Raw genomic sequence first — 20,030 nt, forward strand, 5'->3', positions numbered from 1 at the left:
AGAAACTATTGAAGATCTCGTGAAATCATTTATTTTTATATTCACGCTTATTAAATGGAAACGCTAAAAAAATTCTATAACTTACATAATTGATAATATTGAATTTTTGATGAAACAGTATTTTATATACTTGAATGTTCATTTTGTGCTAAGTGATACATGAAGTTAAGGCTTTCATTGGAAGAAAAGGTTCACGCTGCATTTTTAAAAATCCACACAATAAATGCGAAGTGGGTAACTGTATTTAGAAAACCATTCACTGTTTTCGCGAGTAGTGGTCTTTTTTCGCGAATATTTGTCTCGCAAAACAAAATTTCTTATCTTTGTTTGATTTTATTGGAATATTATTTTTCTAAAATAAAATAAATTTAAAAAGTACCGCTTTAATGATTTAGCCGCCGTCTCTGGTATCACAAGAGCGATGAAAGCCCTGGAAACGAGCTCACGGTTTCGCGTAACTTATAAGGTAGTTGGGAAGGAAATTGTTTGATTTCATCTGCTATACTCAACCGCTTTTCGCGAACAGTTTTTTCTCTTCCCCCTTTCTTCGCGGGAAGTGATAAAGCACCTGAGCTTTTTGTTCCACTTGTACTCAAACTTATTTTAAATTTATTCTTCTATCCTGAAAAAAATTGGGCTAGCACAAACAGAAATACCTCCTAAAAATTATTTTTTTCAAGCTATCAACATTAGCTCCATCCAAACTTGGAAAATATTGTTGTAGATTTTTACTTCAACTTTTATTATTCTTATGCCAGATCTCTAAAAAGTCGAAGCGTATTGTAGAAAATAATATAAATCATTTCATTTAGCATATATGCAGTTTGCGATATCACGAACAGCAAATTTTACAAGACGACAGAAAATTAGAAATAAAAGAGAAATTCGAATAAATAAAAATCATATTATATGATAAACATCTACATGCTAATAAAATGTTTTTTTAAAGTTTCTTTAAGGATAATAAAATATCTACCTCAAACCACCAAAAATAATCGTCCGTGAAGAACGACAGGCGCAAGTGCGAGGGTCCTGGAATTTGCAGAACGGGAAGCACAATACATCTTAATGAAGAACGGAGGTTGTAGCGCTTATAAACTGAACACGAAGAAGCTTTTATACGCAATATCAACACTATAAAATGTTTTTAAAATGTAATTGCATAAAAACCTGTGCCTAACACACATTAAATATTTTATCAAATTCCGAGAAGAACAACTGCAGTAAAAACGCATCGTTCCGTTTACAGAAAAAACAATGGTTGCACGAACTTTATTAGTACATGGATGTCAGATTGGCAGACGAACGAGGCTTCTTTATTTTCTCATAATTTTTCGACACAACATCCAAGATAAGCAACTAAACGATAAAAAAAGATGAAATTGTGCAACAATGACAATAAATTACTGCAAAATTCTATACAGTTAAAAAAAATAAGTACTTTTGAAGTCATTGAAGAGAGGTAGGATAATCTATAGGCGAGGGTGTTCTCAAATTTTATTATTAGGCCTCCTTCCTTGTACTTTTTCATTTATTTTTCTTACCAAACTGGGTATTTGGGGCAGGTCATAACGGAAAGATTGGGGGGGGGGATTTTCAAGAAAATTTTATTTGGGAGGAGGTACTAAATTTAAATAAATAGTATGAGTAATTCTAAGTGTAATTTTCCATTTTTAGCACTGCCCCCGCCCATCCCTGCAATAGATTAATTGTCTTTGCGAATCGCAAAATTTGGTGTCCGCAACAAATAATTGACTCACATAATGGCTTTTCATCTCATTAATACTAAACTGCAGACTTAAATATTCTTTTTCGTCAATCTCCTTAATGGCGCGCTTGTAGTCATCCTAAAGAAACAAAAGGAGGTAAATATGACGGAGAATTAGAACACTACTCACTTTACTGTCTTGATATATCTGTCGATAACTAACTTCCCACCAACGTTATACTATACCAAAAATATCGAATTGCTATTTAAAAATCTACGTTCAAGAATATTATTTTCTCATAAGCAACTTGGTTGGGAAGGCTAAGATTTAGGTCAAAACAGAACTAAAAAACAGAGGCTTAAACTGAATAAACAAGTTATACCTACATAACAGTTCTATGAGAGAAAAAAGTATCTTTTTGCTAATAGATAAATAAAGTGGAAAAACAGCGAGTACTGTGACATAATGTAAGAAAAAAGACCATACCAAAAATGGATATTTTGCAACTTTGGATGCAATCTTTGCTCGAGTAACGAAATATCTAAAAATCAAGATAAACCATTAAGCAATAGACCACTTTCCGCGTGACGTAGTTGTTTTAATTTCATATGAGAACAATGGGCATGCGCGCACTTTTGTGTAGGTAAAACAAGCAGGATTCACAAGATTTTTTTGGGTAGCAAAAGATTCAAGAGGAACTGGGATTTAATTTTAATTATATCCTTTTAATTTTCCTTAAAAAAATTCATTAATTTTGAACGAGCGTTTTTGGATGGATTTCTTTGATTACTGTGGTCTGTTGTTTATATTTTCTGCCTACAGAAATGCTTGCGCATGTGCAAAAAACCGCTAACTCTTTAACATTTGTAAACACTGGCAAGTCATCTATAAAGAACAAATTCTCTGTGGCACAATCTTATATTATTATAAGAAAAAGGAGACTCAGGGAATTCCATGAGACGCGTGCGATCGCACGCGCCCACACACGTGCAACAGCTATTCAGGCGTGCGATTCATTACGCTCTTTACTCTCGTAAAATAAAAAAAATTAACGCAGGAATTATAAAAGTTGATTTTCTACAGCGTAGTTAATGTCGCCGTTTAAGGCTATGCTTTAAGCATTTAACTATTAAAAACTGTATTCCAAAAATCAATCGTTTTACATCGACAGCTTCAACTGTATCATTAAAAACAATTAATAACCACTTGTGGTTAAATTAAATTTTTTTAAAAACGTTAATTAAACGCCGTGTTTTTTTCCCGTGTTTAAATTAAATGTGTTTTTTTCTGCCTGTGTGAAATTAAATGTATGTTGAACATTTTATTTTAAAATTCCTAACTGTATAAAAGAACATAACATACTTGTTTCACTTTTAAAAATCTAAATAACAACTTTAAATTTAAAAACAACTTTAAACTATTCCAAACAAGCCGTCTCCCAAAATCTAACAAACAAAACTTGAAACCTCAATAAATAAAAAATGACTCCCATTTTTACCATTTTTATAGATAATAGATAACCCACGGAGAAAATATAACCCTGGGAACAAGGTTGGGGATAAATAGCACTACAAACAAAATGGCAGACCATTGCAGTAAGCGCAACGTGTGGCACGTGTCAGCGTCTCTTCGTCCACTGTTTAAATTTAATTATATGTTATTTACCTATTATAAATTACTTCCTACAACGAACCAAGGTGTTTTGTTAATATATTTAGCACTTTTACACCACTTAACACTCACGGGACTGATAAGAGTGAAATAAACCAGGAAAAAAATCGAAAAAACGCACGCGCAAATTTTCTAAAATAGATTTACGCGTGCGATGTGTAGCACGCGTGTTGTTTTCTTCGTGGAATTCCCTGAGACTGACCTAGACAATACGCTCTTAACTTCGCGCTTAGATACCTCACCACGTCCACTTCTTTCGCAAAGCACGCTTCATGCTTAGCGCTGCACGGTTGTGGGCGTTGCGTAATTTTCACTGGAAACAGAATTACGCGCAAACTGGAAATGGCGGCGATACAAGCAAATTTATTAGTCGAAATCATTACAGGGCTCTTGAAAAAGTTAAAATAATTTTGACTTTAAAACGATCAGCGCGTGCAAAACCGATCTTAAAAATTGCACAATATTGATCAATTTAATGCGTGCGTCTTGAACCCACGTGCTGAAAGAGTGAAGTGGACTTTCGACTCCGGAAACATTTCCACGTTATAATATGATAAACATTAGAACCATACAAGGATAATTCTGTATAAACTAAAAATGAAATGATAATACTAACCTCGAAATAGAGTCCAAATAATTCACTGATTCACTTTGAATTCTGTGTACTTCATTTAAAACTTCTTCCTAACAAAAAACAGCGATAATAATGCTACATGATGATTTAGACGATAGTGGTTCTTTGTGCCTCATCACCTTGGGCGGGAAAGGGGCACAAAGCACATACGGCCTGCTTAAATAGGAATAACTTATGTTGGGTATGTGATTGTGTGCTAAGAATTTTATAATATTTATTACATGTTGGTCACCAGGTGGTTGCAAAGGAGCTGCTAAGGATATATACGGGTCCTATAGGGATAATATACAGACCAGAATTGAAGGAATTATTCATCCAGTGGAATGACGTCATTTCTGATCCAAATAACGTCATTATATTTATATCCTGACCTCGAACATCTTGGACATTGTATTGGTTCAGATACATATTTAGTATATTCATTATTTTTTTAAAGTTCTGTTGTTTTAAAAAACATTTATTGGATATAAAATAATATCAAATATTAAATCATTTTTTGGTAAACGGCCCACAAGTCTACCAAAAATTAAGGTCCTAGCATCCATAACACGCAAGAAATTAAAGAATATTTGAAATTAGGGAAATGTCTTATCTCAGGTAATTGGCAATCCCAATAGTGTCAATAAATGTACGTGAATGTAAAACTTTTTCTGTGTCTTTATCCGAAGTTTAAAATTTGTACAATATACCACAGCTTTTTTTTATAAGCATATAAACAAATCTATATTTGTAAGCAAAAAGCTTTTTTGTTATTAAGCATAACCTGAGCATATTTTTAGCCTAAAAAAGTAATTTTTATAAGCATCCCAAGGTTTCTTTTGAAATTACATATAAAAAACATGTATCTGCTTAAAGTCTTAGAGCAAAGTTTTACACATATTCCAATTTTTACATAATTCACATGAAAAAAACGATAGAAATTCTCGAAAATTTGATTTTCTCTGTTATGAAAATTTAAGGGGTAATTTCGAGTAATGGCCAATATTTAGGGTTCTTATACGCATCATACCTAAATAATAAGTACACAGGTGTCCAAACGATATCAGTATCATAACCATGCAGGATTGCAAAACAGAGATAAGAAAATTACGCGATTTCTATGGATGCGTGAAAGGGGTTTTTTGCATATAAACACAGTAATTAAAAAAAACTAGTAACTGGCGATTAGTGGTTGCTAAATAAAAATAAAACACTGATTTTACAAGTTTTGCATGGATTTATTTTGTGAATTTGTTCTAAAAATTTAATTGACATTAATTGACATTTTTTTAAGAGAAAATGCAGCACTAACCTGAATAGACACACCAAAGTTATTTCCATCTTCAATTCGAGGTATTAACAACTGGATCCACATCTGTATCTAGAAAACAGTGAGAGAAAAATTAACCTTATTTCTGTTGCTACATTCAATTGGAGTCATCTTTTCACAGGCCTGGTACATACTGAAATCAACTGGTGCTGCCTCTACCTTTTCAAAGGTAGGTCTGAGACAAACGGAATCCAATTGGAGCTGTCTTGACATTTTCACAGGCGTAAGACGTACTGAATTAATAAGATCTGTCTTTACCTTTTCACAAGTCTGTATGACATCTCTAACTTCTGGTTTTATCAGATCAATAAGATGCGTTAGTTTCTAACAAATGAAAATATAAATATATTTATCCTTTTCTGATGATTAAATCAATCACAAGGATTCACTTTTGCAGTGTTTTAGCTCATTTTTAGTACAACCGGGTTCCTTCACTTTTTTTAGATCATAATTGTAGAAAACTCAACATGTGAGGTTTTTGACATTTTTTTGGAGTTTTCTAAAACTAAAAATGAGGAGAAATGTATATCAGATATTCGTTTTTTTCTTAGCTTTTTGTTAGATTACTAAAAACAGGGAAAATTCCAACAAGATAATATGAGTGAATATTCTTCATACTTTTGCATAACATAGTACAAAACAATTGGAAAACAGTATCTACAGTGGACATTTTCTGTAAATTGAATGAATAGGTAGCATACAAAATAAAGGTATTCTAAATATTTTTTAAAAAACAAATTACAGGTATGAAAGAGATCTAATTTACATAGGATAACTTTAATTGGCACACATCTACTAACCTTATTACATGGAACTCCGGCAAAATTTGAGAAACCATCTAAAAACAATTGAATAAGTTCTCATCTGTTTACATAAAAGGACAGTTTATTTTTACAACAATTGCATAGTCCTTGCATACCTTCATTGTTCTCTAACTTTCTTTTTTTCGTATTCTAAAAGTCAACAACACGCAGTAGTAAGAAGCAAGCTAAATATTGAATGCAAACAGTTAAATAAAAACAGATAATTACCGGCACATGATCATTGGAATTCCGAAGCTCTTGTATACTGCTCAATGCACCTGCAAGAGATTCTGGGCATATATCAACATCTGTTGTTATCGATACTATATCTTTATATGGAAGAAATGACTCCTAAAAAAATAACAATTTTACTATATGATACATTGACCTTTCAAAAGACCTTTCAGGTAACAACATTATACTGTTTAATCTATAGACTTACTGTGTTTGCTTTGTCTAAAGAGAATATTTTGTCTGGAATCTGATTGGTTATGAGTTCTTCAGTCTAAAAATAAATTGCAAATCTTAAGTTTTTTAAAGCTAACCTAGGGACCAAATTACCTGTTTGCCTGTCATAAAAATTCTGGGCATTGCTATTTTGTTCATCTTTAGCACCAATTGGTTTTAACACACAAACAGACAAAATACAGCTACTTTTAAATAGAGACTAATATACTTCAAACAAATCTCTGGAAGTGGTTCTTACCTCTGCTATCAACTTATCTGTGTATTCAGAAACCTAAAGAAAAATAATTTTATATATAAACTTATCCACTAAGCATTTAAAAAAATTGTCTAGTTGTAAAGCATCAAGATTATACTGTCATTACCTCTTTGTGTATTTACAAAGGGTGCCTTTAATTTATATAATTTTTATTGTATTGAAAAAACAATCAGGGAATATGTAGCTATGGTACATTCTTTTCTATGCAAAAAAATTAAATGCTTATTTATACACACCAAAAGTGAATATTATGCAAATGTGAATATGAAGCAAAAACAAATTTTGACAATGTTACGTACAGTGATTGCAAATCTACACTGGTACATGTGAGAGTAATATTATTGGGATTAATATTACTAATATTGTTTTTGCTTTCTGCCTGTCATTTTTTAAAAAAAATCATTTTCCAAAACTTTTTTCCTCATTTTAATCACAATTGTTGTCACCCAAAAGACGACAGATAAGATTATTAACCAAATCAAGCTGGCAAAAATTATGTGAGAGACGTGATTTTTACAACCACTATGAGCAAGATTTGAAACAGCACACCTGGGTGCTGAGCAAAATACTGCTTGTTGAGCTTGTAGTATGCAGAGTCTATATTATAATTGGAAATTTTATTGTCTTTTTGTCGTTGTATGGGTATTTAAGCTCAAAATAATAACTTGACTACTTTCCAAGCTTGTTCATATGAAAGCAAATTGCTTTTAAAGGTTTTTTAGGTGGGTACTTTAAGTCTTGTTTTTAGGGTATTGAATTCAAGGAAGGACAAATGCTATTTAACTATGAAACTTGGCATAGTAACAAAGCAGAATTAAAATTACACAAAACAATGCCACATTTAAAAACTTACTTCTTTGGCATTTTTTAAATGCAAATTGCCAAACTAAAAAAATAATAATTTACTGTATCGATAAAATACAATAACGTTATAGCTGACTAGTTAACATATTGATTGAATTAAGGGATCTCTACTTGTGATTCACAATCTATAAAATACAAGCTTGCAACATAAAAATGCTTTAAAATACACAAAATTAGATCTAACAATGGTCACTTTCTTTAATAAGGGACAAACCAACAATCATAATCTAACATATAATTGACAATTTATTGCCTAAAGTTGGACCAATATCGAAGTTGAATAGTAAATATTTACTTACTTTGAATTTATTGGCACTCATGTTTGTAATTTAAATGTATATTTGTCTAAAACAATACAGCCATAAATCTTAGGAGTTTTTTTTTAACGTTTTACTAAATATGAACAAAAAACAGGGGCTGACTTTTGTCCTAAATCCTTATTGTGGATAACATACCTTTCTCTGTAAGGCATGATTTGAATTAAATATGTCATCTATCAAGGAAGTTTGAATCGTGCAACAACAATATGTGAGTGTATTTAGTAAGCAACATAATTCAAAAGCCGATGCTAATGATTTAACTTGCACTATTCCTGTAATGACAGATGTTGCACTTACCACTGATGACATAATTGAAGCAATTAACACTCTATCTGCTAACTCAGCTTTCGGCCCAGATATTGTCCCTGGTATATTTCTTAAAAATTGTAAGAATGCTGTGGCAACTACACTTCTTATGTTTTGGTCAAACTGTCTCAACACAGGTGTAACACCTCTGCTTTTGAGGACTGCAAACATTGCCCCCATTTTCAAAGGAGGTGACCAAGGCGAAGTGGGCAACTATCGACCAGTTGCCTTGACTTCACATGTCGTTAAAATATTTGAAAAAGTTATAAAAAAGAACATAGTTGATCATCTTGTACAGTACAATCTGTTTAACAACTCACAACATGGTTTTAGAGAAGGTCGTTCCTGTTTATCACAGCTACTGACCCATTATGATGCAATCCTATCCTTTCTTGAAAGCGGTTCAAATGTAGATACAATTTACTTAGATTTTAGCAAGGCATTTGACAAAGTGGACCACTCCATCTTAGTTGCTAAACTGAAGCAGCTTGGTATAAATGATAAACTGATAAAATGGATTAAATCATTCCTTAAAGACAGAATACAACATGTTTATGTCAATGGTGTAAAATCTATACCCGCTAACGTTGGATCAGGGGTTCCACAGGGGTCTGTTCTTGGCCCACTGCTTTTTCTAATCATGGTTGGTGATATCAATCAGAACTTAAAATATTCTTTAGCAGACGACACACGAATTCCGAAAGAGATTAATGGCCTCATGGACACCTTTAAACTCTAAAGTGATCTAAATATAATTTATAAGTGGACAACCGAAAATAATATGAAACTCAATGGGTGTAAGTTCGAGCACCTAAGTTATGGAAAGATTGAGTCTTTGAAACCACTCTCTGTATATCTAAGTAACACGTCAGAAAAGACTAACAAAAAAATCACTGTGAAGGACTTAGGAGTTATAATGTCGAATGATTGCAAATTTAATAAGCATATCTCAAACCTTATATCAAAGGCAAACAGGATAATTACATGGATATTACGAACATTCGAGAGCAGAGAAAAAAACGTGATGTTGACTCTTTGGAAATCATTAGTTATTCCCCACCTTGACTATTGTTCCCAGTTATGGTCTCCACTAATGAAAGGACAAATACAAGACATAGAAATGGTGCAAAGAAACTTTACTAGAAAAATCCTTGGAACTCAAGGTATTTGGTACTGGGACGTACTAAGAAGATTGAATCTGTATTCTCTGGAGAAAAGAGAACGGCATGCCATAATTTACATCTGGAAAGTGATTAAAAAAATAGTACCAAACTTTGGTCAGGAAACTGGGAAAGGAGGCATCACATGGTACACGAATGATTGTTTGGGTCGAAAATGTGTTGTTCCTGTAGTGCAGAAAGGGCCATTTTATAAGATTCGTTGTGCTAGCTTGGCTGTCCAAGGAGTACGATTGTTTAATGGTCTACCAAAAGCAATACGTAACCTATCTGATTGTAGCATAGACTGTTTCAATGAGCTTTAAAGACTTGGCCACCTTTCAACATGTAAGTTTATTGTCGATTAAATATTTTGGTCGATTTGTGTTATATTTCATGGACCATTAATTTTCTAGAGAATAAGGTAGGATAATCTACATCATGCCCAGCAGTTTAAAATGTTATCAAAATCACTTGGGATCTGTATTAAAAATTTGTAGCTAAGTACAGTAACCTCTCAATATAACGAACTTTAAAGAGACACAAAAAAGACCAAAAAAGTTTGTAAAACCAAGATTTTGTCATCTATGAGGGTTTCTTAAGGAATAAAGGCAAATTCAGTTTGCTGGGCAACAGCCAGGATATGATACTGACACCGTGAAAAACCTGCTTCTAGCTTACTAACCTTAGTGTTGACTAAAATAAATTTATTAAATACAATATACACGCATGTGTGAGAAACAACGTGTTTTTCTTCCCCTTCGTTTCGCTCTTTCAGCGGGAATGGTGCTGTTCCATACAAAGTTGGGTCTTATACACAGTTGGATGAAAATAGCTTCCTTTTAACAATTGTGACACTTGGGATAAACTTTCTCTATTTGGGGCATACACGAAATATTCTTTGTGCTTTAAGTTAGTTCCCAAAGACATATATAATATAAAATGTATAGATACAATACTATGAACCAAATGCAAATAAGCCAGGTGACTCACAATTTCTACAAATATATCCTAATCTAAAAAATATTTAGTTGAAATTCATTTAAGGCTTTCTCATTGACTGAAGTAATGGCCTAGAATGATCTTTAAAATAATACATTGTGATCAACGGTATAAAAAGCCTTAGGTAGGTTAATAAAAATACCCAAAGTAAATTTTCTATCACTGGAAGATTGATGAATGTCCTCCACTAGTTACATTAACACATGTTTTGGGGAGAGTACCTTGTTTCTAAAGCCACTTTTGCCTTTTACTTTTCTTTCATAGAATTCTCGGCAAAGAAGCAAAAGGGCTTTTTTCTCTTTCACTGGAACTTTTTTGTCGTCTCAGTATAAGGTAAAAAGCCCTGGAGTCGAGGTTGATTTTTGTGATTTTTGCTTTCAATTGCATTTTCCAACTCTTCTGTTGACAAAATCGAGTTTTCCATTTGCAAATCGCAGTTTGGTAAATAATGCTCTATCTCCGGGTGGAAAGGTGACTGAATGTAGAGCAACAAGCAAAAATTTATCATTGTGGTTGTGGAGATTGTAAAACAACTTTTCGAAACATTTCAAACATTTCTTTATAACCTCGACTCCAGGGTCTTCTGGCCCCTAAGCTGTATTACGTGGTGGCCAACGCTGCTATCAACTTCATGAGCAAAACAAAATGCCCTGGAAACGATGTTCACTTCTTGTGTTTTCTTGAATATGATTACGTATGTACATGTATTCATATGGAAGAGCCTTTTGCCCCTCTTCACGATGAATTTCACTGTAGATAGTCTATAGAATCATGACAGAGAGACCAATGTACACGTTTTTTATAAGAAAACAAGCAAAACCATTAAAAGTGAAATTGTAAGGTCATTTCAATTTTGACATTATTTACAAGATATACAAGAAAGATAAAATCTAAAATGCCGTATAGCTAAAACCATTAAATTTTATGTTGTCTTTCGATCTGTCAGGATAACTTACTCGACATTTGATCAGTACCTCTAATTGTCATTTAAATGCCATTGGTTGACAGAATGAATGTATAAAACAAGAATTTCTCCCTTAAAATTTTCACCTTTTTTTATTTTTTTTTGGAAAGCGACTAGTCAGTTTTTTGAAAGTGGTTTCTTTATAAAAAAAAATGTAAGAAGTAAGAAAATCTACATAGCGGGCACTTCTTTTTTTCAATTTGTTTATCATTGAGGTATTGTTTTTGTCGCAACTTTTGTGTTTTTCCGCTGGCATTCTCGTCCCCAGGGTTTATTGCTTGAAGCTAAAGCCGCCAGCGCTAGCTTGACAATCCTTAGGGATAAGGCTGTTCCGTGGCGTGTGAGGAGTATTGACACACAAGAGTTCTATCCTTCTTTTGATAATTTTGTCCTACTTGGGTCATAAGTTAAAATGCTCGACTTGGGCAAATGTCCGAATCTGAGCGGCATGCTTCAGCTTATTGCCGAGGCATTGTTAGAACACAACTTCCCAAGCATCGCCTGTTCTTACCACATTCCCTATAATTTATGATATAATTAGTAAATAAACAAAATGGCTGAAAAGACATGTGCTTCTGACTCAGAAGAGAAGCGACCCCAATTTGGGAGTAGATATTTGACAGATAATTCAAATGTTTTTGAACATAATGCCTGGTAATAACTAAGTATCATGTTTGTTTTCGTTTCCATAATTGATGCCCCTTAAATTTTAGGTAGCTAGCTAGACTAAAGGATTAATTTTCTGGGTTAGCTATAGGAAATCCTTTTTTCTCACCTGTCCAACAAACAAGCTAGTACCTTGAACAAACTAGTGGCTGTTATATCTGATATTTTTTTCAAATATTAGATGGTCTTGATTACTATATATAGAGAGAGAGCCCTACCACGGATATATATTAAGTTTCAGCAATGGGGCTCTTACTTTTGGTTCCCGCACCCAACAAATCATTATTGGTGACAAAGGTGCGAAGTTATTTCTGAGCTCATGTTTAACAAGTGAAATGCCATGTAGACCACCTACATGTCATTTCATCTTCAACACCTACAAAAGGAGTCAAAAACTTTTGTTACGACGACTGTCAGCCATTTCTGTCCTGATGCGATTTTATGGATGTAAATTCTATCTCTATATTTCAACTTTTTTTAGATTTCACAGATTTGTCATTAGTGCCTATTTAGAATAAGTCAATTTTTTAAGAGCCCAGTTCAACCTCTAGATCAAAAATGAACCACCGAATTAATTATTTTATTTGTAAAAGAAGCCAGAGTTTGTAATTACAGGGTTAATTGAAAGCCCGTGCTGTCCCAATTAGGATAGTGGTTGGGGTTGCTTATTTTGATATTTAAAGCATATATCTTGTATATAAATATGCATTATATATTTAATATTACTCAAATACAACAACTCTTAGCCCTTATCTCACTTTTAACATATACCAAATTTATCCCCAATTTGTTAGCGCATAGCTTTGCCATATTGTTATCGTATGTAATAATTTGCAGACCAGATGCCTTTGCAAAACTGAGCTACTGTGTGAAGTTGATCACTTTTATGAAAAGATGGGCAATGTTGTACAATACAGTTCTTATAGGATGGTTGCCACATGTATAATGCAACCAATTTAATAGCTATAAAGGTTTGGCTGTGCATTGTCAATATATTTCATAAAATATAAAAGTTAAAAACAAGTTTAAAAATCAGCAAAAGCTTTTCGATATATTATCATCATCAGTGCTATATACATACAGATGTAAAATTGTTTGTACAAGTAAAAGGAATGAAAAGAGAGAAAAATCAGAGAAAACGCAATATATAATCGTCATGGGAGCAACAGTGTTATAAGGATTCATGCGTTATCCTTGCAACAATGGTAATTAAATTCTACTTAAGTTACTCCGTTTCTAAAAAGGTGTAATAATTTTGTTTTTCTTTGCTTTTTGTTCAATGAAGGCTTTTTAACAGCAATAGAGATGCTTTTAAGTTTCTCTGTTTTATATTGTTTATCTGTGCAGGCATTAAAACTTTTCATTCAAATTCGTGGACACGCCCGTGGCCTGTAAATGGAATTGTGTTCTTCCCATCTAAAAAATGGCTACTGGCATGCATTCCTGTAAATGGAATTGTGTTCTTCCCATCTAAAAAATGGCTACTGGCATGCATTCCATTTCCCCCTGTGTATGGTTGTAAAATAGTATGCAGTTTTGATTTTATCTTGGTTCAATTGATAATAATGGCCTGTAAATGGAATTGTGTTCTTCCCATCTAAAAAATGGCTACTGGCATGCATTCCATTTCCCCCTGTGTATGGTTGTAAAATAGTATGCAGTTTTGATTTTATCTTGGTTCAATTGATAATAATGTTTTTTGTCAAAAGTCAATTATGTTATGATGTTGCATATAAGTGTTGCTTATATTTTTGGTTAACACTCACAATCACATTATTCTTGCCTTAGAATTTGCCACATACAAATTCTTAACGCTACAATTAGAAAGCACCTGCCTTGGTTGATAGAAAGCACTTGTTAAAAAATTAACTAAAAGTGTGACACACAGACGTAAATACTTAGGCAGTCAGGGTTAAACATGAACCTTCAATCATATAAACAGTCATCTCACTATAATACCACCTGCTCATATATAAACTACATTAAATTGCTCATAAAAATTACGTATGAAATTATAATAATTTTTGTTGAGTGATCTTTATAATACCTACTAAGCATCACAAAGCAACATTAAAAGTGATATTTCTTCTTCAAAACTGGAATTGTCTGATCGTGAAACAGAACACAATATGGGTTGAGAATATGCATGTTTTTTAAAAGTGGCCAGCAATAAGAAACAAGTTTTTCAATTCTTTACATCTTACTCTGTCATTCACATTATTTCAACCTAAAACATTTTACACTTGTCTGCAAACTGTAAAAATAAACCTGCTGTAGACAGCAAAAACTAGATATGCATGATAGAGAGGGGTTCTGTCGATAATGACCACCTATCCTAAACGGCCAATATTTATGGTTCCCTAAAGTAGTCATTATGAACTGGTTTGGCTATATTATACTGAAATTGTCAAAGTTGAAGTCTTATTTGAATTAGTATGTATATAAGTAAATTTTAAATAATATTTAAAACAGATTTGAACATAATGGTATGTTTGTTTGTATACCAGCCTATGTTCTACATGGAAACTTTTTATTCTTTCTTAATAATAATTAATAACAAGTATATATATGTGAATGTTTTCACCATAATTGCATTATAGCAAACCCTAATGTGATGGTAAAAAATATCTTATAGTATGTACATACAAAGCTTCAAATCTCAACCTTAAAATTTGAAGCACCTCTTCAGCTTTTAGCATTTCTTCCAGATAACAACGTTTTTTGGCCCAAGTTCTTTTATTTTACTTCCTGGGAGTGAGAGTCAATAAAGATAGCAACAAAATAGCATAAAAAGGCAAAAGTTTTTCTAGCATCAGCCCATTAACTGCCACATCCCAAACTTTGTTGTCTGCGGCAATACAAACATGTAGAGTACTCATAAATGATCATCACTCACTTGTGCAACTTCAAATTTGTTTTGGTTTTTTAACAATGTTCATTTTACTATATACAAATTTTAGGGATGATGTGGAATGGGACAGTGAACTTGAGGAAGAAGCTAAAGAAAAGATTAAAATTAATTCCGTTGTTTCATTGAATGAAGATGAAATAGGTTAGTACATGTCATGTCACTCATAAAAGCAGTGTTTTTATGTTGTTTTGTTTTTATAATTAAAATTTTGCTTTAGAAAAGTATGAAGAAGATGCTGGAAAATTCTGGGATATATTTTATTGTCAACATCAAAACAAGTAATGTGCTCCACTTCTTTGTCTAAAAATTATTGATTGTAACTTTAGTTTTTTAAAATTTATCTAGTATAATTTATTTTGATATGTTATAAAAAATACCTTACAACACATTGAAATTTAACCCTCAATTTTGATTAAAATATAGTTGTGTAACAGTTGTCGATATTTTCATATATTTTTAGGGAGGAGGGGTCTGCGAATTTTCTCTTTTATAAAACGACATCTTTAAATAAAAAAGGCAATTTAATACTTCCTGGTTACAATAACTGATACATTTATGTCTAATAAAAATTAGAAATAAGCCTAAAATCTCTACTTGAATGAAGTTCCTAAATTATTCTTAACTTTACCTTTTTTTCTAATTTTAAGCTTATTAAAAAACGTTTTAGTACCTCTGTCATTGACAAAGCCTTCAATGTTCTTAACATGATCAAAAGTTTTAGATCTTTAAAGCCATATATGTTCTTAGTGTGTTCTTATATATAAAGAACATATAACATTAGGCCAAGCCTTCACTAATTAAAAATAAATGTCTCCTACTTTTTTTAAATAGGAATTATATTAAGTCATTATTGTTTCTACTTCACTGGCATGAATGTTGGTGCATGAGGTGCTAAATTGATTTAATGTTAAAGTGTGTTGTGTAAGGTTTAGCGACATTATGAATGTTTACAAAAACTTTCTTGTGTGGTTTTAGTTATTATTCATGGTGTCTGATGAAGCCAGCTTATGCATAGATGGAAAATCACATCTTTTATTTTTTATATGCGCCTATTCTATATTTTGATTAAATTGAGTCTGGTGTAATATATATAATATGTGCACATCCAATTCTTCATTTTAATAATAATATCCACTTGCGAACTCAGGTTTTTTAAAGATAGACACTGGCTTTTTACTGAATTTCAAGAATTAGCGCCACAAGGCTGGGATGGACCTATCAAAGTTGGGACAGAGGACCAAAACATTGTAGAAAAAAGTTTTAAAAAGATGACTGTAACTGATGATGTTAGTTTTCCAGGATGTACGGCTAAAATCCGAATTATGGAGGTATTGTAACATATGTTATTGTACATGATGATAATGATGTCACCCAGTAGCTGGTTATAAAATACAATGTATATACATCCTTTGCTCTGCAGTAAAAATATATATTTTAAAATTTCTTACAAAAGTAAGATTATCTTATAGGTTGGTTGTGGTGTTGGAAATACTGTTTTTCCTATCCTTCAAACCAATAAGTAAGTTGCATCAAAGTTTTCCTTCCAAAATCATCATTCTGTTTCTGTAAAATAATTTTTAATTTATATTTAATTGAAAAAAAGAAGTGAAAAAGAATTCATTTTATACTCCTTTTATTTATGTAGTGATCCTGACCTGTTTGTTTACTGTTGTGATTTTGCTGACTCAGCGATAAAAATAGTGAAGGTATTAAACAACTATAATTTTTACATCTTTCTTATAAAAATAACTTTTTTCCTCTGTAGCACCCTTCCTGACTATGCCTACCTGCCTGCCTGGTTCCTAGCCCAATGTCATTTATCTAACGTGAATTACGTTGCGCGCCTTTAATTTGTTTACATCAGGGATACGCTCATTGTCTAAAGTAAAATGCATATTGTTATGAAATTTTTATGGTCCATTGGATTTTTTTTATAGTTTTTTTTGTTTTTATTAATAAATTCAAAAAATAATGCAAATGACATAAAAATGTTACCATCTAGGGGATAAGTCTATTTTGTTTACCTTTTAGAAGTGAATGATATCCAAGTATAACAGGAAATTCGTTTTAAAATAAAAAAAAATATTATTTTATGTAGAACCATGCTTTGTACGACACGTCAAGATGTCATGCTTTTGTTTTTGATGCAACCGACGAGCAGTCCAACTATCCATTTCCAAAGCAGTCATTAGATATGGTTGTGTTGATCTTTGTGTTATCTGCTATACATCCAGACAAGTAGGTTTATTCACACTTTATGTGTTCGTTTGGAAGGTGTACAGTACACCGAAACATGGCAGGGTGCTTTTGTTATTCTATTTTTTATTGAAAAGTTTTGTTTCATTGTGCAGGATGTTGTGGACGTTAAAGCGACTTACAGAGGTATGCGATTCATTTTTTACGCTTTTCGTACTAATTTTTGGGCATTCGCGCGAAAAAGTTCGTAATTGCGTGAAAAATTAAGACGTGCGAAAAATCCAATTCTACAGTTTACATAAAAGAAACAATTTTTTGTTTAAAACACAAAATTTTATTATTTTTTCTATTTTTTGCAACTGGGAGGGCGGTTGCTATTGCTGTTGTGCGAAAATTTTTAGTGCGAAATATATTTTTTCGCTGTACGAAACTTGATACGCGCGAATATTAGTACGAATATATACAAATATAGTACGAATATTAGTAAAAATTTAATCCCAAATTGTTTATCTTAAAAAGGATATGGATTTTCTTTAAAGCTGCTTTTATATCACCAAGTGGTAACCGTTCAGTACAAATTGTGACTATGGATGGTGTATTTGTCTTGCGTGAACTAGAATTCGTGAAATGCTTTCCTACCTATATGTCATGTGTGAGTAATGAGGTTCATAAGGATTTCCTGTTTTTCTTTCAGTACCTAAAACCTGGTGGAGTTATTTTGTTTCGAGATTACGGTCGTTACGATATGGCGCAACTTCGATTTAAACCAGGCCGTTGTTTAAGCGAAAATTTTTACGTTAGAGGAGATGGAACTAGAGTGTATTTTTTCACTCAAGGTAAGTTCTAGGATTTTACTTTTCACTGTGATAAGAAGAATTACGCATGTTTGATACGCGCTAGATTTTTACTAGCTTTCAATTTCCGGTTGTGTGTGTCGTACATTTGTTGATTTAAATCCAGTTTAGAACACTGGTGAACTGATTTTTGCAGACATCATTTTTGACACGTAAGACAGAAGCGACATTAATTTGTTGTCCGTTCACGTTCAATATTGAAACGTGTTAATGGTAGAAGTAGCTATCTCTGTGTTTAGAGAAGATTTATAAAAAGTCTTTTCTTGTATTACAGATAAATAATATACCTTATTTTCTTAATATATTTTATTTTTCAGATGAAATAGATGAAATGTTCACCAAATGTGGTTTGATGAAAAAACAAAATATAATTGACCGCAGACTGCAAGTGAATCGCGGTCGTCAGCTGAAAATGTATCGAGTGTGGGTGCAATGTAAATACCAAAAACCTCCAATCGAATAAATATTAATCTCCATGAAGAATAATCGTGCAGATTGATTCTGCGCGGTAAATCCTAATTGGATATATATTTTTTACCCACAATGCTTTTGTTTTCATGAAACATGTTAATACATTAATCGAATGTTACTAGTATAGCGGAAGTCCTGACAGAGCTGACTGGTCACTATTCTAACTACAGCATGTAAATCTTCATGATTGAGAGGTTGAGAGGGGCGTAACCGCCCATAACAGCATAACAAATAACGTGGTGAGAATCGTTGATATGATACCAGTGAAGATTTTGAAAATAAATAGTATAAATGATATTTTCATGTCATCTATTGTATATTAAAATAATGTGGTGTTTCTTCTGTCAGCAATTTACATGAAGGTCACTACAGTTTTTGTTGGTGGAAGGTTATTGAAACGATTTTTTTGCTGAAATTGTGAGAAAAAAATTGTTAATATAAACGTAGCTATGTTTGTTTATAAAAATTCCGTGAAAAAACAACGTGTTAAATTTATGGTCCAACTCTCCACCCCACTTTATGGTCAAACTCACCCCACTGCTTCCACTCGACGACAAAACGGACACTGTCCAAAAGGTCTATTAAAGGTGAAAAAAAATCTAAAATTGTTTTGTTTTTAAATTTATTTACTCGGTGAGAATGTCCCCTCTGCGTCTGTCAATTAATTATACTATGTAGAAAAGCGCCGGGTACAGAGCTGGATTTGATGAATGATACATTTTTTCTTAAGAGACCAAAAACTCTGAACTAGACGTAACATGGCGTATTTTACAAAAACCTTTTTGTTTCTTTCACAGATTCCGTCTTGATATGAAGCTTAAAGATCGAAGTTGTGTAAAATAGTAAAAAAATAGAAAGTAAAACCACAAAGAGATGTTTATCAATTCATGTTATATGCCCAAAAAATTATAATAATATTGATCTATCCATTATTTCTTACAGTTTGCAAACAACAGTTTAATTAGAATCCCACTACAATAGATAATATAGAAAAGTTGAAAATTTATTAGTTAAATAATCAAATGTATAAGTTGTCAGATGTTATTTTTATCCATTCTTCATTCACGAATTGTACGGAGTATAAACAGAAGCGTGTGCAGACTTGAAGTATCACTCGAGAATCAAAACACGGAACTAGTTTTCTCTGTGTGCGGAAATTCATAATGGCAACCAGGTTCATGGCTGTCATTACTATCCAGAAGCTTAATGTTTCACGCCGGATTAAAGGATTTTATTACTTGTATAAAAAAAAGTGTAATAGAACACATCGTCTCACTGCGTTGACTTTTTCCTAATACCGTTCGACTCACTAACGTTTATCTTGGATCTTGTTGTATTTGCCTAAGACGACTACACAAAGTTAGCCACGCAAATTCAAAGTCCTTAAAGAAAAAGTATCAACTTTAGTTATCTTATGTGCTTCTTGTTCATGTCAAGATTCATGATTTCCGACAAAAACACTTTTCAGG

At 32.5% G+C, this 20,030-nt stretch overlaps 2 protein-coding genes across 4 annotated transcripts; one reads left to right on the forward strand and one right to left on the reverse strand.

Annotated features, from left to right (window-relative positions):
- Positions 1 to 173: 173 nt before the first annotated feature.
- On the forward strand, positions 174 to 19,139 carry LOC130621750 (tRNA N(3)-methylcytidine methyltransferase METTL2-like). Of its 2 annotated transcripts, none has more exons than XM_057437093.1 (10): positions 174 to 234; positions 15,090 to 15,181; positions 15,258 to 15,318; positions 16,188 to 16,368; positions 16,510 to 16,559; positions 16,686 to 16,746; positions 17,139 to 17,278; positions 17,392 to 17,422; positions 17,931 to 18,072; positions 18,408 to 19,139. In XM_057437093.1, the coding sequence occupies exons 1-10, from the start codon at positions 224 to 226 to the stop codon at positions 18,551 to 18,553; spliced, it is 915 nt and encodes a 304-aa protein (XP_057293076.1). In that variant the 5' UTR covers positions 174 to 223; the 3' UTR covers positions 18,554 to 19,139. The 2 variants fall into 2 exon arrangements, with proteins under 2 accessions (XP_057293076.1, XP_057293075.1); XM_057437092.1 differs by lacking the exon at positions 174 to 234 and adding an exon at positions 11,957 to 12,117.
- On the reverse strand, positions 885 to 10,294 carry LOC130621757 (proteasome activator complex subunit 3-like). 2 transcript variants are annotated; one of them, XM_057437100.1, is made up of 14 exons: positions 10,183 to 10,294; positions 8,014 to 8,059; positions 7,704 to 7,736; positions 6,833 to 6,865; positions 6,569 to 6,631; positions 6,355 to 6,477; positions 6,243 to 6,276; positions 6,124 to 6,161; positions 5,582 to 5,647; positions 5,306 to 5,374; positions 3,997 to 4,064; positions 2,196 to 2,250; positions 1,761 to 1,847; positions 885 to 1,359 (listed from the first exon to the last, which is right to left on the reverse strand). In XM_057437100.1, exons 2-14 carry the CDS (start codon positions 8,032 to 8,034, stop codon positions 1,276 to 1,278), a joined length of 774 nt encoding a protein of 257 aa, XP_057293083.1. In that variant the 5' UTR covers positions 8,035 to 8,059; positions 10,183 to 10,294; the 3' UTR covers positions 885 to 1,275. The 2 variants fall into 2 exon arrangements, with proteins under 2 accessions (XP_057293083.1, XP_057293084.1); XM_057437101.1 differs by lacking the exon at positions 7,704 to 7,736.
- Positions 19,140 to 20,030: the final 891 nt, after the last annotated feature.

This window comes from Hydractinia symbiolongicarpus, chromosome 12 (genome assembly GCF_029227915.1).
Source record: "Hydractinia symbiolongicarpus strain clone_291-10 chromosome 12, HSymV2.1, whole genome shotgun sequence".
NCBI classification, from domain to species: Eukaryota; Metazoa; Cnidaria; class Hydrozoa; order Anthoathecata; family Hydractiniidae; genus Hydractinia; species Hydractinia symbiolongicarpus.